Source organism: Apteryx mantelli, chromosome 2 (assembly GCF_036417845.1).
Source record: "Apteryx mantelli isolate bAptMan1 chromosome 2, bAptMan1.hap1, whole genome shotgun sequence".
Classification (NCBI taxonomy): Eukaryota; Metazoa; Chordata; class Aves; order Apterygiformes; family Apterygidae; genus Apteryx; species Apteryx mantelli.
Window position 1 is genome coordinate 166,539,350 of NC_089979.1, and position 17,812 is coordinate 166,557,161.

Genomic DNA, 17,812 nt, shown 5'->3' on the forward strand with positions numbered 1-17,812 from the left:
CGAGACATACTGAGTTTCTGCACAGTATGTCCCTGTTAAGCACTGGAAGAATAGTTACCTTATGTTAATGGTGATAACAGCCTGGGGCATTTATACTGCATGGACAGATTGCCCAGTCAGCTTTATTGTTTTAGCATCTGCAGGTAAATGCCGCAACATGAGCAGAGAAGAACCCATTGCCATCAACAGAATGTAATGTCTCAGAAAGGTTTGGAAATAATAATAAAAAAAAGGGAAAAACAAAAACACAGAGGGCTTGAAAGGAATAAGTATGAGGCTGTCTTGAGACACCCTGAAAAAAGACCAAATTTTTACCTGAAGGCAGCAAAGACAATTAGAGCTGTAATGAGTGAAGTCACTGATGCTGCATAGCCAGCAGTGTAGACACGCCAAAATGCAGAATAATATGATTTCTATGAGAAAGAGAAAACACAGACCAGTGCTGGTGGTTATGCAGCATGCATTCTGGTGTGCTCATTTCACTAAGATGCGACTTCCCTTAGTTAGGCCTTCCCATCACCTTGTGCTGCTTTGGGAACTTAAGATCTGCATCAGCGTTTTTCCCTTCATCACTAACATGCCTCATTTTTTGAATCCTACACAAGCTTAAGCATGAGACCAGTTCCACAGCCCACTGCTCTCCTGAAACAGTGACTTCTTTGAGTACATTCAATAGGAAAATGTTAACTTTGTACATAACTACATTTTCCCCTATAGGCATGTAGGGGACTATAGGAACTCTTGGGCACGGAAGCCTTCAGATGGGCGATTTGTGAATCAGTAACTTTGGAACAGGGCCGGACTCTACTCCATTCAGGTCAAAAGGATGTTTCCCACTGAATTGAAAAGTGTTGTTTTCCATAAACAGAAATAGCCAAGCCGCAGTAGCTAATAGAGAAATAAAACTTGCATTTTGCATGTGAGGAAACCAAGACACTGTGAAGAAGTCACTTCACAATGTGGAGATGGGAAAGTTACGGCTAAGATAACAACCTCTCCGTCTTTAATTCCTTGGTCAAACACAGTTCATTCAGTGGCCCTATACTGTAACACTGCAAAATTCATCACAGGTTTTTGTTTGTTTGTTTGTTTTTTATTGAAATATCTTGTATCCCAAGAAAAAAGGAGCATGTTTATAGAGCTTTAGCTATGCAAATTTTATTCTGTTTCACTACAAGATCACCTAATTGTTCAAAATCCCAGGAAACCAAATTCTCTGAATCCAGGTAAATTTCCTCCTTGTAAATGCAATGGACACTTTGTTCTCTAATTGATCCAAACTCTATTTATCCAAAAGGCAGCAACTCTGCATTGAGACAGCCATTAGCAATTTTAAGTAGATCCATAAATAAATCAGGTAACCCTGACAACCTAAGAATCATCCTGGTGTTTCTGAAATACTCCTAGTGTTTTATACAGTATTTTTAAAACAAAGCTGCAAGTTAGAAAACACCTTCTTCAGCTGAAGAAGGAAGCATTTGGATGTCTTTTGTATTTTATTGCAGGGTATCTAAAAAAAACAGCTCAGTATGCAGAATACATCATGTGCTCTCACGGCAGATACACAGTACGAAACTAGTGGTTCTCTTGCAATATAAGTGGGATTCTTTTCACCTTTTTCCCTATATTTACAATGCAGTAGAGTTTATTCACCTTGTCTTCCCTTTATATACCCCATGGATATGAGTAGGATAACAAACTAAACAGCCACAGCACAGACATGAGCTCTGCCCTGAAAACCTCCCCAGTGTTAAAATATAAATACAGTCCCTTGCTTGATTTCAGCCTAGACCATATAGGACAGACTATATCTGTGCATGATTCACTAATTAGCGCAAACCAGGGACTGCTACCAGTACACAGCTTGGAGAAAGCTGCCCTGATCTGGAGAGTAAGAGAGTTTAGCTGTGTGGAGGACAGCACTGCGTGCCAGCTGGCCCCAGAGCTGGAGAACACTGTGTGCTAGAAGATACAGCGCCTGGAGAGCTTGTATCCCTTCTGAAGTGATTGCAGGGTTTCCAGAAATGGTCCAGAATTGTTTAATGCATTTATCTTTATAGCCTCCCTTCAGGGTAAAGAAGTGCAAATACCTTTATTTTACAGGTGGGGAATTGAGCCTGTACTTCTTATTACAGCCATGCTCAGGTTATTAGGTTCATGGAGCCAAATGGATTAAGCCAATTGCGTCTACACTTCCTAAAGATTTAGATACTTGAACTAGTGCTTTTGCGCTTGAGCTTTCATGCTTGGAGAGACAAATGGTTTAATCCAGATAACAGCCAGAGTGTTAGTGATACGTAGACAGTGTAGGCAATCAACTGAGGGCTTCAAAGTTTGAGGTCAAGACTGACATGATAGTAAAGTTGTAGTGGAAAGCCAAAACCCATCTTCTAATGGCACTTGGTGTCAATTGGCCCAAGAGAATTAGTTGTTGAAGGGAAGGGTGTCTGTCAAATCGCAACCCTCTCCAACTTTACATGTCTTATCCTGGCCTGCAGCAAATCACCTTCTTCCACTGTGAATTCACAACTCTGAACACTCACAGGGAGTTATATAAGTTAGACTTTTCTTTCATAGATTCGGGGGGGGGGGGTTAGTTGCTTCTGTCAAAATACCACAAGAAGAGGAGAAGGCAGTGGTGGTACCCCAGTGGTCACTGCCTTCATGTGAGATGTATGAGCCTTGCTGGATACAGAGTGGAGACGAGGGCATGGAGACACTCTTATTCCCTTGCGCTGAAACCATCCAATTTAGCAAATGTTTGAACTTGAGACAGAGGCAGAGAGCACAACTCTGTAAATCAGCGCTGTTCAGCTGTGAGGCAGAGGTTACCACTGAGACACTAACTCCACCAGTGCAGTGGGAGGCATTCCCTTCCTGGGGCCTTGGATGATGATGAGGAAGGCAGAAATTTAAATCGTATGAAGATGTGAGCGAAAAAGTAGTGCTGCTGGAGCCTAATGGAGCACCTAATGATGCTCTTTAGACAGGAAAAAATGGGAGTTCATTTCTACTCCTCTGAGGGGCTAATTTAAAGTGCAGAAATACTCAGTGGCATCCAAGAGTTCCTTCCGAAATAAGTGCCTTGACCACTGTGCTACAAAAATATGGACTTTTTTTTCCCCTCTCTTTGACTCAAAGAAAATCTGAAAAAACAACAGGAGGGATTCGAAGGGGTCTTCCCTGAAAAATTCCCCACAGACTGTTAGAGCATCCTTAGGAGGTGCATGATATGAATTCAAATCCCCTCTGTCAGTGAACCATGACCTTTGTTACCCAGAACAAGCAACCTAAGCACTGCTGAGTGACACTGAGAGGAGAGAAGGGATGGAGAGGAAAGTGGCCCTGCTACCTGCTTCTTCCATGCTTTGCACTGAGCCTCATTTGTTAAACAGGCTCTAAATGCACCTAAAATTTTGGAGCTTAGCATTGAAGAAGGTTGATAACTGGATTCTGATGGGACTTGGATGTGAGGGAGCATTCAACATCAGCACATTCAAGAAAGGATGCTCTGGACATGCCCACAAACAGGAAATAAAAACTCACCTGATCTTCAGGCCCTTTACTGGAACCTTCATCAAAACCACATGCAATGGTGTAAGGTGGGAATGGTTCTGACCAGTATGCCTCCTCTGTACAGTTTCTCTGAAGGGTGCCTTTAACGGTGAAGTATATTAAAGAATGAGCTGTGGATTTTTTTAATTTAATTTTTGACAAGAAACAACATATTTCTATTCCTACTTCAGTTCTTAAGTTAGATACTTACAGGTCTAGTCATGCTCAACAAGATTATCTGTAGAGAATTAATACTATTCTATATACCGATCATTTGAGAAGTTGAGACAGATGTTCCCATTCATTTCAAGATGCAATGGAGCATCTACATTTCATATAGGATATTCATTCAGTGAATTCAGTCTTTATACAGAGGAAACTAAACTAGGCAATCTATCCTGCAGTTACAACACAGTTTGTGCCTGTGGACAAAGCCCTGAGCCACCTGATCTAGCTTTGAAGTTAGACCTAATATTTGAACTTGGCCCTGCTCTGACTGGATGGTAGGACTAGATGGCCTCCAAGGGTCCCTTCCAATATTAATTATTCTATGACTTTATAAGTCAGCGATTCCATGATGTACAAATAGACAGTTTATAACCTCAGCAACCTAGTGTGATCACATGTCTTTTTAGTCCACCAGAGAGACTAGATAATTTCACGCAGCATAACACACAAGAGTGCCAACCTTGCATTGACCATAAGCCAAGATGCGTATCTGGATAATTACTGTATGTTGGCTGACATAAGATAGCATGGTGAGTCATGAAAATATAGGTATTGGTGAATCTTTAACTGTTATAATTTATTTCAAAAATATCTACAGATGAAAAGAATAAGTCTTGCCATGGATATTGGTGATTTCTTCAAAAAATCCTGGACAGGGAACTTTAACCACTTCCCCAAAAGGGGTTCTGGGCCAGCAACTTAGACCATCCCAGTCTCTGGGGCATCCTGAAAACAAACAAACAAACAAACAGACAGACAAACAAACAAACAAAAAAACCCTCCTCTAAATAAGGAAACAGAAACAGAACACCACACAGCGGATTTTCAATAGCGACATGTTTTGTGGCTTTCCCACTAACTCACATGCATGAAGAAGAGTCGCAACAGCGCCTGCAGCTCTGCAAATGAAGGACTGCATTGTTTTCCTCTTTGCCTTGAATGCATCGTCTCTCACACACACGCTTAGCATTCCCCCACCTTCTCTTATGAGACAATGTACATGAAATTAAAGCAGGCACAATCTGAAAGTCAAATCAACTGGAGCTCTTTCCGTTGTCAAAACAGAACATAAATGACCAAAATAAAAAATACAGAATAATTGTTAGTGCTTGAGATTTCTCATTACTGGATTCAGAGTCTGGATGAAAAGCATCAGGCTTAAAAACTCAGCCTTAGCCTCTTAATTCCATGCTGATGGTCTATGAATTCCACCTGGCTTAAAGGAAATAATAAAGAGGCTGAAATCCTGGTCTCACCCAATCAACAGGATTTTTTGCAGTGGACTTCAACAGGGATTAGATTCACCCCGACGTGAAAGAACATCTCTCAGCATCCTCTGAAATAACCATCACCAGGAGTATGTCTGGCTGGTTGGTATTCATGAGGTTCCCTAAAACCAGAGGTTGCTGGTTGATGAGACAGGGCACACTACTAGCTATGAGTCTGACAACAAGTGTTTTCAGAAGAGAGAGTTAATCACAGCTTTGTCGCTGATGCATCACATCGAGACTCAAGCTGCGGTCACGCAGTGTCTGTTGGTAAGTAGGTGTGGGTGCTGCACAGAGAAATTATCAGTATGTAAAGGTGCCTGAATCAATAAAAAAAGCACTGTGCTGTAAGAGAAACTAATCTCTAGGTAGTCGTAAGGCAGATATAAAACAGTGCATGGGTTTCATTTGGGAGATGTTATTTTGTTTCAGATTCTTTTTTGTTTCCTCTGTGACTGATGACAAGGCAAATCTAAAATTGTCAAGAGTTGAAATGTGGAAGTAATATTACTGTTCTGTAGCTAAACAAAGTTACTCTCTGGCTTCCGAAACGATAGTACTGAGACTCTCCTATAGGAATATGTTCACATCACCCTTGGGAGGATGAAATTCCTGGTATCCCCAATTTGCCAGATGGGAAAAAAGGAGCCTAGATTCCTTATCCTTAATTTTAATTGTCTAAAATGAGTTACCTAATCTAAGCTATGTTCCTTGTTTAATCAGTAGAAAAAGACGTGGACTTCCAGCAGATGATTCATCCCATATATTGGCTGTTCCTTTCTGAGGATGGGATGAATCACTCACTGCATGTAGTAGGTGATTATAGCCTGAACTAGGCTGCTAATTCTTAAATGACTGCAGTTAGGTAATGTGAGTCCCACCAGCTATGCAGTGGCCCACTCTTAAGAGACTTGGATACCTAAAGGGACCCTCTTACAGGGACTAAAACATCTCAGAAGAACTGGGCCTGAAAAAACTAACCTATTTGAGAACATGGGGTTGAAAAAACAGAATCAGGTAACATTATGTGGGAGTTGTACCTAGATGTTTTAAGTCCCAGATCTGTCTTCATTTCCAGCGACTGCTCAAGTTAATAGCAGGGAAACCACTGAGTGCAGAGGCAGCAAGAGCATCTTACCCACTGAGATATTCAAGAGACTAATGATTGGGACATGCCACCTGAGATGCCATAAAGACAGCTGCGGTAGGATTTGTATCAAGTAGTGTTGACATTGCAGATATTGAAGTCTGCTTCGGTCACCTAGGGCTCTTTTTTTTTTTTTTTTTTCCAGACAATGGAGAAAAATAAGCATTTTTAGAACCTGATTCAATTGACCTGTTTTACAGTTCTACTTCAAGATGAGAGGAATTGCACCCTGGACTCTGCTGATGGCACTCATTACACAACGCTCTGCACAAAGACAGTAATGAGGAACTAGTTTGGATTAAAAAGTCTGCAACATAGACGAATTCCACCTCCAATTCTCTGCAGCTGCTGGGAAGTAACTCTTTACAAATCATAATCTTTCATAGTGTCTCATGTACAATTCCTGAAAACTGAACCACAAGCCAGGGACTCTTTTAAAGTCTTAGTCTATTTTAAAAATACATTAAACTTAATTGTTGGTATGAATTGTTTTTCCAGATCTAATGATTGTTTTTTAAATGTTCTGAGATAGGCTGTAAATACAGCAGGTTTCTGTTAAAGTCTTTCCATCTCTATCAGATAAATGTAGAAAGGAGAACCTTGAAAAGATCAGAGTTGGCAAGGCTCAAGATTTTTAAATATTTAACAGAAGTGTGAGGATTTTTTTTTTTACTTTGAATAGCTTTTGCTACAAAGAAGTTTCCAAAATCATATAATTATCTTTCTGGTAAAAAAGAAAACATTTGGAATGTTACACTATACTTTTCAAACAGAAAATGCACCTGATAAATCATTATGGAAAATGCCTGAATTTTGCCAGAACTTTTTTGGGGGGTTAATGAGTGCAGAATCTCTTCAAGAGGCATTCTGGACTTGACAAGATTAGGGAAAAAACACTAAAATAGAATAGACAGCCATAAGATGGAGACTAGGCATTAGAGTACTCGGTTAGCCCACAGAGAAATAAATAGGAAAACAAAGGACATATGCTGGGGCTGATCTCTAAATTTCTATAGGTTGCTAAAAGTAGACTTTCAGATGGTCTAAGGTGGTTGCAATGTTTCTATTCACACCAAATGTATGAGGCATCTTCATCTCATAACTCCTCAGTAGAAAATGACCATCTGATAATTCATGCCAATTGAAAATTTCAATGAGATGGATTAATATTTCCTAACAAAAGCTGGCCAGAAAAGTATAACTGAACTTTGGAAAGGATTTGGACATTTTGAAATTTCACTTCGAATCAATTCACAACAAGCCTCCCAAATGCATAAATCCTAGCAAAGAGAACTTACCTCCACACACCATTTCTTAAATATTTTATAGACTTTCTGAAATATTCTTTATAATTTTCAAATTTTATATTTGAGCATATAGTATATTTCAAAATACCACCACAATAAATCATTAGAAAAAAAACTCTGCAAATGTTGAAATAGAATATTTTGAAGTAGACAGGATTTTTTTTTTTTTTTAAGAACGTTTTCAAAAAACTGGATTGATTTGCAAAGCAATACAACTACAGGGTGCTGTTTAATTTCTTATGTGGAAGTTTCTTTGTAGCTTTGAATATAAGTAAAGAACACACAAAATACTTCATCAGTTTAAGACATTACAAAAAGGATTTTTCTGCCCTAATTCAAGTATCTAAAGTTGTTAAAGTCTGAATGAGTTGCCTTAGTCTCATTCTGTAGTTAGTAAAGAGAAATATGCCCCCACAGAATGATTCATCTCATCCTAAAGTAAGCATCTATGACAAATGCTATGAAGCATGTTCTAGAGTCACCCATCTTCCTCCATTTACTATAGAGGGGAACCCTAGAAGACTAGTCCAGACTTAGACACCGAGCTTTTAAAGAAGTCTGAAATTAGATAATGTGAGGCCTCAGCCTGTAAAAGCAAAACAGCTATTCAGAGATGATATAAAATAAGAATGTGGAATCAAAGCTTCGCTCAAGAGAACAAATAGTACCCTCACACTGTGCCCCTGAAGTGATATGAGATATATTCTTATCAATCAGAGGCTTTCAGGACTGTTATTTTACCTTTAAAATCAGGCGAAATGGATTCATTCTTTTCTAAGCAGAGAGCCTCCTCTTTCATCACCTGTTGGAATATCTTGCATTCTGGATGGATTCCCGCAACCTCAATAAAAAAAGGACAAAACAAGCCAAGAAGTTCGGTGATTATCACAATGAATAGATCCAAGTTTCCTTCCAGTTTGTACCTCATGGACGATGCTTTATCCAAGAATGTGAAAACTACACCTGAAGATTTTTCTGCAAATAGGGTATGTAAAGGAGGAGGACAGACAAAGAGAAGAAGAGAATGCTAGCTTGCATGTGTATCAATTTGCATACACATGTGGGCATGGATACTCTCATGGATTTTTGGCATATCATAAGAGTTGAGCTCATGCAGCACCTTTTCTCAAAGTTGAACATTTATACAATCTCCCATTTCCACCTACCTTTTTCACAAAATTTAAATGGATTTCATAATCTTTGGATCTTCACCTCTTTGTCAACTGGCCAAAATTGGACAAAGAGTTCATCAGCTACTGGAATGGTCACATTGAGTTCCCCAAACATACATGCAGCCTGACCACACACACTTTGTTTCTTCCCTTAAAAAGACAAATAAAAAGATAAATAAAAATAATTTTCTTTAATCATAAAGAGGATTTCTTTAGTTAATCAGTTTGGGTGTTCAGAAGTACTATTGTCAAAATATTTCTATTCACTCTTGGGAGCACCCAAGAATCAGTTTTTCTCTATCAAATGAATTAGCCGCAAGCCTGACAATATAGATTTAATTACTCTTCTGGAGGGAGTACCTACTCTGCCTTGATGTTGAGACTAACAGAATGGTCTCTCAGTCTTCTCTGAGACTTGTAGGCATCTACATGTGACCTAGTTATCTGGGCTTCTTTTACAGGCAATGGAGATCTAAGGCATGTTTAACTCACCCAGAGATGGTTAGTGCTGTTTGGGATGCTATAAGGTATCCCACCTGTCCTTCAGCTGCTACTGCAGAAAAACACTTGTCTCGTGTAGCTCATGTGACAACTTTGTCAGCCCCTGGTGGAAGTCTCAGTCACTCCAGGATGTCTTAAATAATTCTATACACCCATGTTTAGGCAACTGAGTTGCACCCATAATCAATAGAGTCCATAGTCTAGAAAGCAACTAAACTGTGTTCGGACAACTGAGTCCTGCCCTAAATCTCCATTGGTTATAAAAGGATCTTCTACGCATAGAGTCTTACACAGAGTAGAGCAGCGGGTTTGCTCCTTTGCAAGCTATGCTATTCAAAGCAAAACCAGCTCTGGGGATAGTGATTTTAATTGAAATGATGGATTGAAGGCTTTCTGAGACATTTCTGAGGAAGACTGAAGGCCATTCTAAGCCTCTAATGACTTTGAAAATACAGTACAGATGAAAACATCACTGCTATATTGCCTTTTCAGTCACAGGAAGCTGATTTATTGGCCTTCAGAATGTTTTTAGTGAGAAGTGCAACAAGGACTTCTTTTAGCCTCAACAGAAACTTTGCTGGCAGTCATGTAGACTATTGCTATTTTGCAACAATATCTGCCTGGGGGAAAAAAAAAAGAACACAACTTTATCTTTAAAAAACCTTAAAAATTCTTCTAGAACCCTACATCTGGGTTCTGAAGTAGCAGGACAAACTGTTTTTAAATATGTAGCCCTAGAGATCATTCATACATCCTAATATCAGAACAGAAAAAGGATTAAGGACACTGTATGAAAAGAAAATTAAAATATGGCTTTTTTCATACATTATTCTCCTCCAGTGGGTAATTTTAAATACATTTTATAAATCAGCATGAGTAACTCTTAAAATAGTACCTCTTGCTGTTCAACTATATTAACACAATTCTGGAATACAATTTTTCAGATTTTAATAGGATCCCTATGTATCACTTTATCTTTTAAAATACAGTTCAATTTCCATTCTGCCTACACAACAAAAAAAACAATCTGAGTAGCAGTGACAAAGTGAGTGCTACATAAATCCCTTACCATTTAAATTTATAAACATGGATTCAGCTGCACAGGAAACAAGTCATTTCTTCACTTTCTATAATTTCTGGACTCTGTTGCTGCTGATGAGAAACCGTATTTGGAATATTCTTAGGCTTGATGGTTAAAAGTCTTAACAGCTCAACACAATGCTATACAATTTACCATCTATACTGGGTCCTCTATCCAGCAAAAGGCTTGAAGGCAATGGCCAACCAGTACCCAAAATGAAATCAAAACCATGAAAGGGGAAGTGATTTAAAAGGTCTTTGAGAAACAAGCATTTGGGACAGATGGGCTAACTCAAGCTCCCTGCTCATACCAGAAATGCTGGGAAAAGTGCAGGCAGACTTGTAATTTATTATGAAAAGTTTCAGGGGAAGAAGTGTTATCTTTTTCTAAAGGCCAACTTAAGCAAGGCACAGGTGGAGCACAAATGAGGGAGCTAAGTAGCTGTGGTCTCCCAAGTGCATTTTCTAAGGAAGAATATGTATGCCAGGCTGCCTGCTGCTCTGAAGGAGGCTGCATCTCTTTTTTTTTTTTTTTTTTTCCCCTTCCTTTAGCAAATCCACACTGTCTGAACCAGACCCCCAGTCACCATAACTCAGCACAGCTCTGCTGAAATCAGTGCAATCCATGTGCAATACCTGGGGAACCATGCATTAGCCAGACCCTTCCTGTAGGGAAGCTGTGCGTTGATTTTACGCAGGACATAGGAACTGCCATAGCAGGTCAGGTCCCTAATCAGTGTAGTCCTGTCTTCTGCCTCTGAGAGCAGACATGCATCACAAACAATAATGATTTTAGGATTTCTGACAGAAATTTGCTGCTTATACTCAACAATGGTGAGATTGTAGTCAGTCTCACTACCCCGATAGCTTAGCAATTAAACAGAATGCACACATCTTGTTTGCTTTTGGGGAACTGGATTTGGGGTGGGAGGTGAGTGTGGCTAAAACAGAGCCCTGAGTTTTTGTCATAGGTTAAGCATTATGGACACTTCAGTGTCCATATCAACATCAAATGCAGTTACAGATGTAACCTACAACCTATCCTATAAGAAACAAAAATGAGACTGGTGGTGTTAACTAAGAATCTTGCAGCCTTACTGGAAGTAATCCCACTGCTATTAAAAAAAAAAAAAAAAAAAAGGAAAAAATGACACACAAATACAAGAAATTGAAAACCGTAATGATGCTTCAATTTGTTGGTTTTCCTCAGGCTTTAAGAAAAAGAGAGGCATTAAACCATTTTACAGTTAAAGAATAGCCTTCTGGCCAGAACATTATTTGTGATTTGTTGACTGTGGCTTACTTATGTTTCATTATTAATCTCACAGTGCCTTGAGATAACAGTGCAGATTTTTCCTCTAACCTGCCTGGAATAGACTTTCTAGAAATCAGTGTCCCAGTATTTGTTGCTTCTCCATGTGGTGGACAAAGTATTGCATATTGGGAGGCATCTGCTGTTAACCATTGAGCCCTTGTAGGAAAAGAGTTATCCCTGTTGACCATATGGATGGATAATTTAGGAACCAAAGCAAAGCAGAGATTTGAGGGGCTGGGGAGTTCAATCTGACACAGAGGCGGCTTTAAAACGATACTCCTTGGCTCAGCATTTGCTAGTAGCTAGACAGCTTTAAAACAGTAAGCTGGCATGGACCTTGCTGAAAATCACATTACGGGGTGCCTTCGCCCCAAGGTTTATACAGAAACTTTAGAGGTTTCACACAGTGTTGTGGACAGCACTCCAGGAACTGGGCTTTGCATTGCTGAGCATCGCAACGCTACAGCCTCTTTGCTGGCTTGAGCACTAGTGACCAGCCAAAAGTCACAGTGCTGTCTTAAATCTAAGGCCTAACCACTGAAACAATCTTGCCTGGAACAAAGCAATCACAAGCGAACATGAAGAAGTTGCCTACAAGAAGACTGGGCCTGCTAAAAACCTGAGACAGAGTTTACAGAGCCAGATTTTGGACTTGTAATTGGATTTTGGACTTTCCTTTACTTAATATCCATAAGGTTAGAGCATTGACCTGAGTGGTACTAATAGGAGGAGGCATAACATTGCTTTTTTTATTCCCTCTATAACATGCTAGTTCATCTATTTGCCCACATATGAACAGTGAAATCAAAGCTCATGGCAATTTGCATTGTGATTTTCTCAGGCGTCATGGATTGGACAATGCCAGACTCAGCAAGCACTGGGAACAGAGTACCTTCTAGCAGCGTTCCCATGCCATAGTGCAACTCAGTAAAGAGCAGTCTTTTTTGAGAGCTCTTCCAAAGATGGTGCCCCTGGGTTGCTATGATGGTAGAAGAACTGTAATTTAGATGCCACATAAAAGAGAGATCTTCACTCATTAGAAAGTCCATTAGCAAGCACACTTGGGGAAAAGTAGGGACATTTTCTATGCTCTCTGAAAACAAGGGCCTCTTAAGTGTTTCAAAGCTGGGCACCTAATATATTAGTCACTTTTGAAAAAGCAATTCAATGGGATCAAAGAGTCAGGAATAAATTGGTAATACGTAGTATTTTTGAAAATTAATCAAAAATGGAAGAAGCAACTGAATTTGCTGGCAAGATGGGAAGGTTTCAAGAACTTGAGGGGTCTTTCCAGTGATGTGATTTAGTTTCCAATGCAATGCAAGCCAAAAAAATCACCAATAGGTTCTGCATCAAATGCATAAATCATTTACTATGAATATTTGTCACTGCTCTTTTTGCCTCTGTCTCTATAGCTTGCATTCATCTCTCAGATTTCATCTCAGATTTCCTGTGAAATCATCTCTGTACTCACTGTTCTCCCTGTCTCTGCTTCATCAGTTCAGTTTTTCCGATATGACTCTGATGGCTGCATATTTTAGTTCTCCCCTGTATACAAAACCATAGCTGTCTGCAATTCACGTCACACTGACTCCCAGCTTGGAGGATTAAATTTCACCTGGTATTTTGGGATATGGAAAGGCATACCAAGAACATCCAAAAATCCTTCACCCCCTGTCCTTTCTCTGTTGTGGAATGATGTGTTCAGCCACTCCTGCAAGCTGGCCCATGGTACCGAAAGGCGCAGTCCAGACAACTGCTGAATGTGCTCTGAAATGTATACTTTTTTCAACTGAAATTTTGATGAAATGGACAGTGTCACAGGATGAAGAACTGGAAAATGAAAAATTTTGAACACAGGTCTAATTACTGAACAAGTCAAAGAAATCCTCGGCCTTTCATAAATTCTCATCAAGATCTTCCATAAAGCCTAGCTCTCTCCATCTGCTAACTCCTCTCTGAAAAAGCCAAGTACTAATTAGAAAGCTTTGAGACTGCGAATGACAGAGCACCGAAGTCAGGGCCAATGTTTCCACTGACTTTGAAGGGAGTCGAGTCAAACCTTGAGCTCCGTAAAATCCTGTCCATTTCTATGCAACTACATTGGCAATCACCACAGTAAAGATCTTCCAATCCTTTGAGCCCTAGGAGTGATAGTGAGATATTGATAATGTGATTTAAGCAGTAGTAGGTATCACCAGAAATTAGAAGAAACTATAAAAGCTAATCAAAGATTTCTGATGTAGCAAAAAAGTTCGCTGCTCAAATGCACTTGAAAAAAATAGGAGGATTGATTCTGATTAACTGTAAAGCATGAGGTCACCATGGCAGTGACATGACACCAGTCACAGGCAATGTGTTTAGTTATCAAAGTCCTGCCCTTAACTTGAAGTCTTGTACCCAAAACTTTTTACCCCAAATGTGAAGCCCTATTTCCAATCTTTTTCTTCAGTCAGTTAAATAGATTATTTCTGGAGGCTTTTTGGCTGAAAATGACTACCTAGAGGACATTTTCAGTGTTTGTTTCCTCTCTCTAACTTGATTACCTACAGAACAAGAGAAGCTGAGACACTGATTGCCTTACAGTCTTCATTTAGAGGAATATATTTTCAAGATTGTTTTTAAGGCTTTGGAGTAATACTTGAATGCTCTTCTGTGTATTGGATTGCATTTATCTGACTATATTTCATTGCACAGCTTTATACTAAACAATATCTATTATACATACATATCTGTGTATATCTGTATATATTTACTCGTAGGTACTCTGTATGTGACAATATAGGCATACTAATATACTGTGTTGATAAATCACATGTAATTAGTGTTATCTTGAGAAAAATGAAAACAAAATGCATTAGCTTTATACTAGACTTGGTAGAACATTTGATTACCACTAATACTTAAAAAACAAAGCACACCAAAACCCAAAGATCCTTACTGTCCATTTTCACAAGTATTCCCCCATACTAAAGAGAACTTTCTCTCTTTCTGTGTGTGTAGCTTGTTTGCCTAAAAGTGGGGCTTCATGTCGCTTAAGTCAAGCCAGCTGGAACTTAGATGCCTGAGTCTGTCCGCAAGCTCGCTCAGCCAAAGTCCTAGTTATTGTTCTTGTGGTGCTTCCACCTCTTCCCAGTGGTATTAAAGGAGTCTAAATGAGTAGCTTTACACAAGATTCTTAATTTAGGTAGATAATTTTAGATGATTTATATAAGTTCCCCCATCAAGCCTCCTTTAATAATCAATGAAGGCAGACAGGCAATTCCAGGGAAAGATTCCTCCTGCCTCTCTCAGACATCTCTATGAGGATACAGCGACGCACCCACTATACAGGAACCTGTCTCTCTCCATTAACTTCCTCTGGGCTAACTAACTGCCCAAACAAACTGATCCTTCCACACTTCCAATTCCATATGAAGGGGATTTCAGGTGTGCTGGGCCTGGTAGGTAGTGTTCCTCCAAAGCAGATTGGCAAACTGTAGCTATACTAGCAATTTAGGCACCCACCTCTGTTTTTTTGGGGGGAATTAAGCACCTAGCCACGGATTTGGATCCATGTTTCTACAACCACAAGAAATGCTGTGTTAAAGCAACTGTATAGCTCAGTGATAGCCCATTAATGTTTCCATTCCTGCCTCCATTCCTTAGCTTAGACAGAACCCCTTCCCCAGAATTGTGAAAAGCTATTAAATGATCAGAGAAGAAGACAGTTTAGCTTAGTGGGAAGGATAGTGAATGCACAGTCTCTTTTGTTCCCCACCCTTGGTTTCTTGAGACTTCAAACTCTTTAAGACAGGAAATGTCTTTTTTATGCATTTCAGCACCCACTTCTCCATTTCTTGTCACTTACAAGCAAATGGTAATTTTTAATGTCAAGGGCTTTATTCTGCAAAGGCACAAAGTATATCCTGAAACATACAGCTCCCCGTGGAGCTGATAGGAGTTAAAAGTGCCTGATTACACAGAAGAAGTTTTCATGATGACTCTTCTGGTTTATTTTCACATCAGAATAAAGAATTATTTGGAGAATCTGCGTTAGAATTCTTCCTCCACTCTGATGCGCTCCCTTGACACATGAAAGGACTATTTACTCAGTACGTCCTGTGTGGGTCACTGGCCCTCCCTGACTTTCTGACCTAGAGTACAAAGCTTCTCATCAAACCTGGCTGGAGACATTAAAACCACCAATGCTTAGAGCACTGACTCTTACCAGACAAGCAGTTGGAGTTCATATGTAAGCAACAGCTTGATGCTGAAAGCTATGTGGATCATGCATTTTGAAAAGCAGGAATTTCTCTTCTCTCATCCCATCTGAAAAGTATTTCATTATGGACATGATCTGTGGCAGTATGCTAAAATGTTAAAACGGTGCCCAGCAGCCCACAGTTGTGTATGATACATCACCTCAGGTTAGCTCCACTCTGCAGACAGCTGCAAGCATGGATATGGCTATGCCTCTGTAAGGAGGTTGGTCCACATGCCAAAGTCACTCTACCTGTAGCAGCCTAAGACTCCAGCCTGACTAGTTTTCCCTGGAAAAAGGGGATTAGTCATGACAATAATTGTATATATCAAGGTTTATATGGCAGAGATTTATATCCTATCACTTGCAGATAAAGTTGTATAAATACAGAAGAAATCCAGAAGTCTCAGAGGTAGAAAGCCAGATTCCCAGAGGATGCGAGAATTCACATCTCCTATCTTTCAACTTCTAAAAGTTAAGGATCAAACCTATTCTGTTATCATTTACACTTTTGTTATCACCAACACTGGAAAACAGGCCCTAGAGGAATATTCATCCCATCTATCTTTCTTAGGACAAGGCAAAATGCTTCCCTAGAGGTGACTTTCCCCATTTCCTACAGACGGTATCTGAATTCCAGCCTACACGAAACACTTAACTGTGAAATCACTAAAGTTAGAATTATGAGTCCCCAGAAATCACACCCATAGGAAGGTTTCCAAACAGTTCTCTAAAGCTGAAGATTAGGGGAAAGAGGAGCTATGACTCTACTTATACCTACACTACCTTTTGCTATCCAGCCCAGGCAGCACTAGCAGTGGATCGTGGGGCTTGGATTGCCTGTCTGGGCTGATACATCTCCCCTAATCTTTAATGTTACAATCTCACCTGCTGCCTCCAGTGCATAGCAGACATAAGACAGTTCATGCTTCTGCTTGGTGACATTGAAGGCAGCTACCTTCAGCAAGTAAAAATATCAGTGCCTTCTCGAAGAGGCAAAATGTCCCAAATCCATCTGGAGAAACGATTCCCTTCCAGATATCCTCCTTCTTCAGCAAAGTTGCCTTTCTCAGGACAATGAGGGCAACAAGCCATCCCCTTCTGTCCCTCTAAATCCGTACTACGGCTACTCAGTCTAGGGATGCTTTTCTGCCCATTGAAAACTGCAGTCCTAACGAATGGAATGACATTTATTAATAGCATCTGAGGGCTGGAAAAATAATAAAAATAAATAAATAATAAAAAAAAGAAAAAGATCTCGGTCAAACCTCTAACTCAGAAATTTTTCTTCTTTCATTTTTTTTTCCCTCTTTTTTTTTTTCTCTTTCCTTATCTTTCTTTCTGCCAGTCTGCCCCCTGCTCTGGTGGGGCTAAGAAAAGTTGCCGTGCCTCCGCGATCCCCCACTCCCCCGGACCCTTGCGGGCAGCCCCCGCGGGGCAGCGCAAGGACCAGCCAGCTGTGGCGAGCCAGATGTGCGCGTCGCCTTCTCCCTCCCCACCCCAGACCCAGGGGTGGCCCCTTCCCCCCTTCTCCCCCTCCCTCCCCCCCCAAAAAAAGCCGGAGGCAGCTGCCGGGCACTCACCAGCGGCAGCAGCAGCCAGCGCAAACTTAGCATCCTCCGCAGCAGCCGCCGGGTCCTCCCCGCTCCCGCTGCCTGTTGTGAAGCTGCCAAAAAGCCGAGGCTCAGCCCGCCCCCACCTGCCCAAGACCCGCCCCGCAGGAGCGCCTTGCACCTCCCTTCCCGGACGCCTGGGTCCCTCCTGAGGGAGCCCGGCAATTCCTGCTCTCCTCCCGCCACCTTCCCGTCCCTCAGGGCCAGGCTCGCAGTGGAGGGAGGGAGACGCTCCAACATCTCCCACCCCAAGCCAGGGGGTTTTGAACCCACCTCGGAGAACCTGGCTGTCCTCCGGTCGCCCGCCTCCAAAACTGCAGGGAGCCAGAGCGCTGGCTGGTCTTTGTAGGGGGTGTTTGGAGGCAGATGCTCTCTGTGTAGGA

At 40.8% G+C, this 17,812-nt stretch overlaps 1 protein-coding gene across 1 annotated transcript in view; it reads right to left on the reverse strand.

Moving 5' to 3' along the window:
* The window catches only part of LOC106500110 (vasoactive intestinal polypeptide receptor 1-like), a 29,549-nt gene extending 12,117 nt beyond the window's left edge, over nucleotides 1-17,432 (reverse strand). Inside the window, exons 1-5 of the mRNA XM_013961783.2 lie at nucleotides 17,400-17,432; nucleotides 8,247-8,346; nucleotides 4,402-4,509; nucleotides 3,547-3,656; nucleotides 316-413 (exon numbers count right to left, since the gene is read on the reverse strand). Of these exons, the coding sequence (XP_013817237.2) occupies nucleotides 316-413; nucleotides 3,547-3,656; nucleotides 4,402-4,509; nucleotides 8,247-8,346; nucleotides 17,400-17,432 (449 nt within the window). The remainder of the gene's footprint in view (nucleotides 1-315; nucleotides 414-3,546; nucleotides 3,657-4,401; nucleotides 4,510-8,246; nucleotides 8,347-17,399) is intronic.
* Nucleotides 17,433-17,812: the final 380 nt, after the last annotated feature.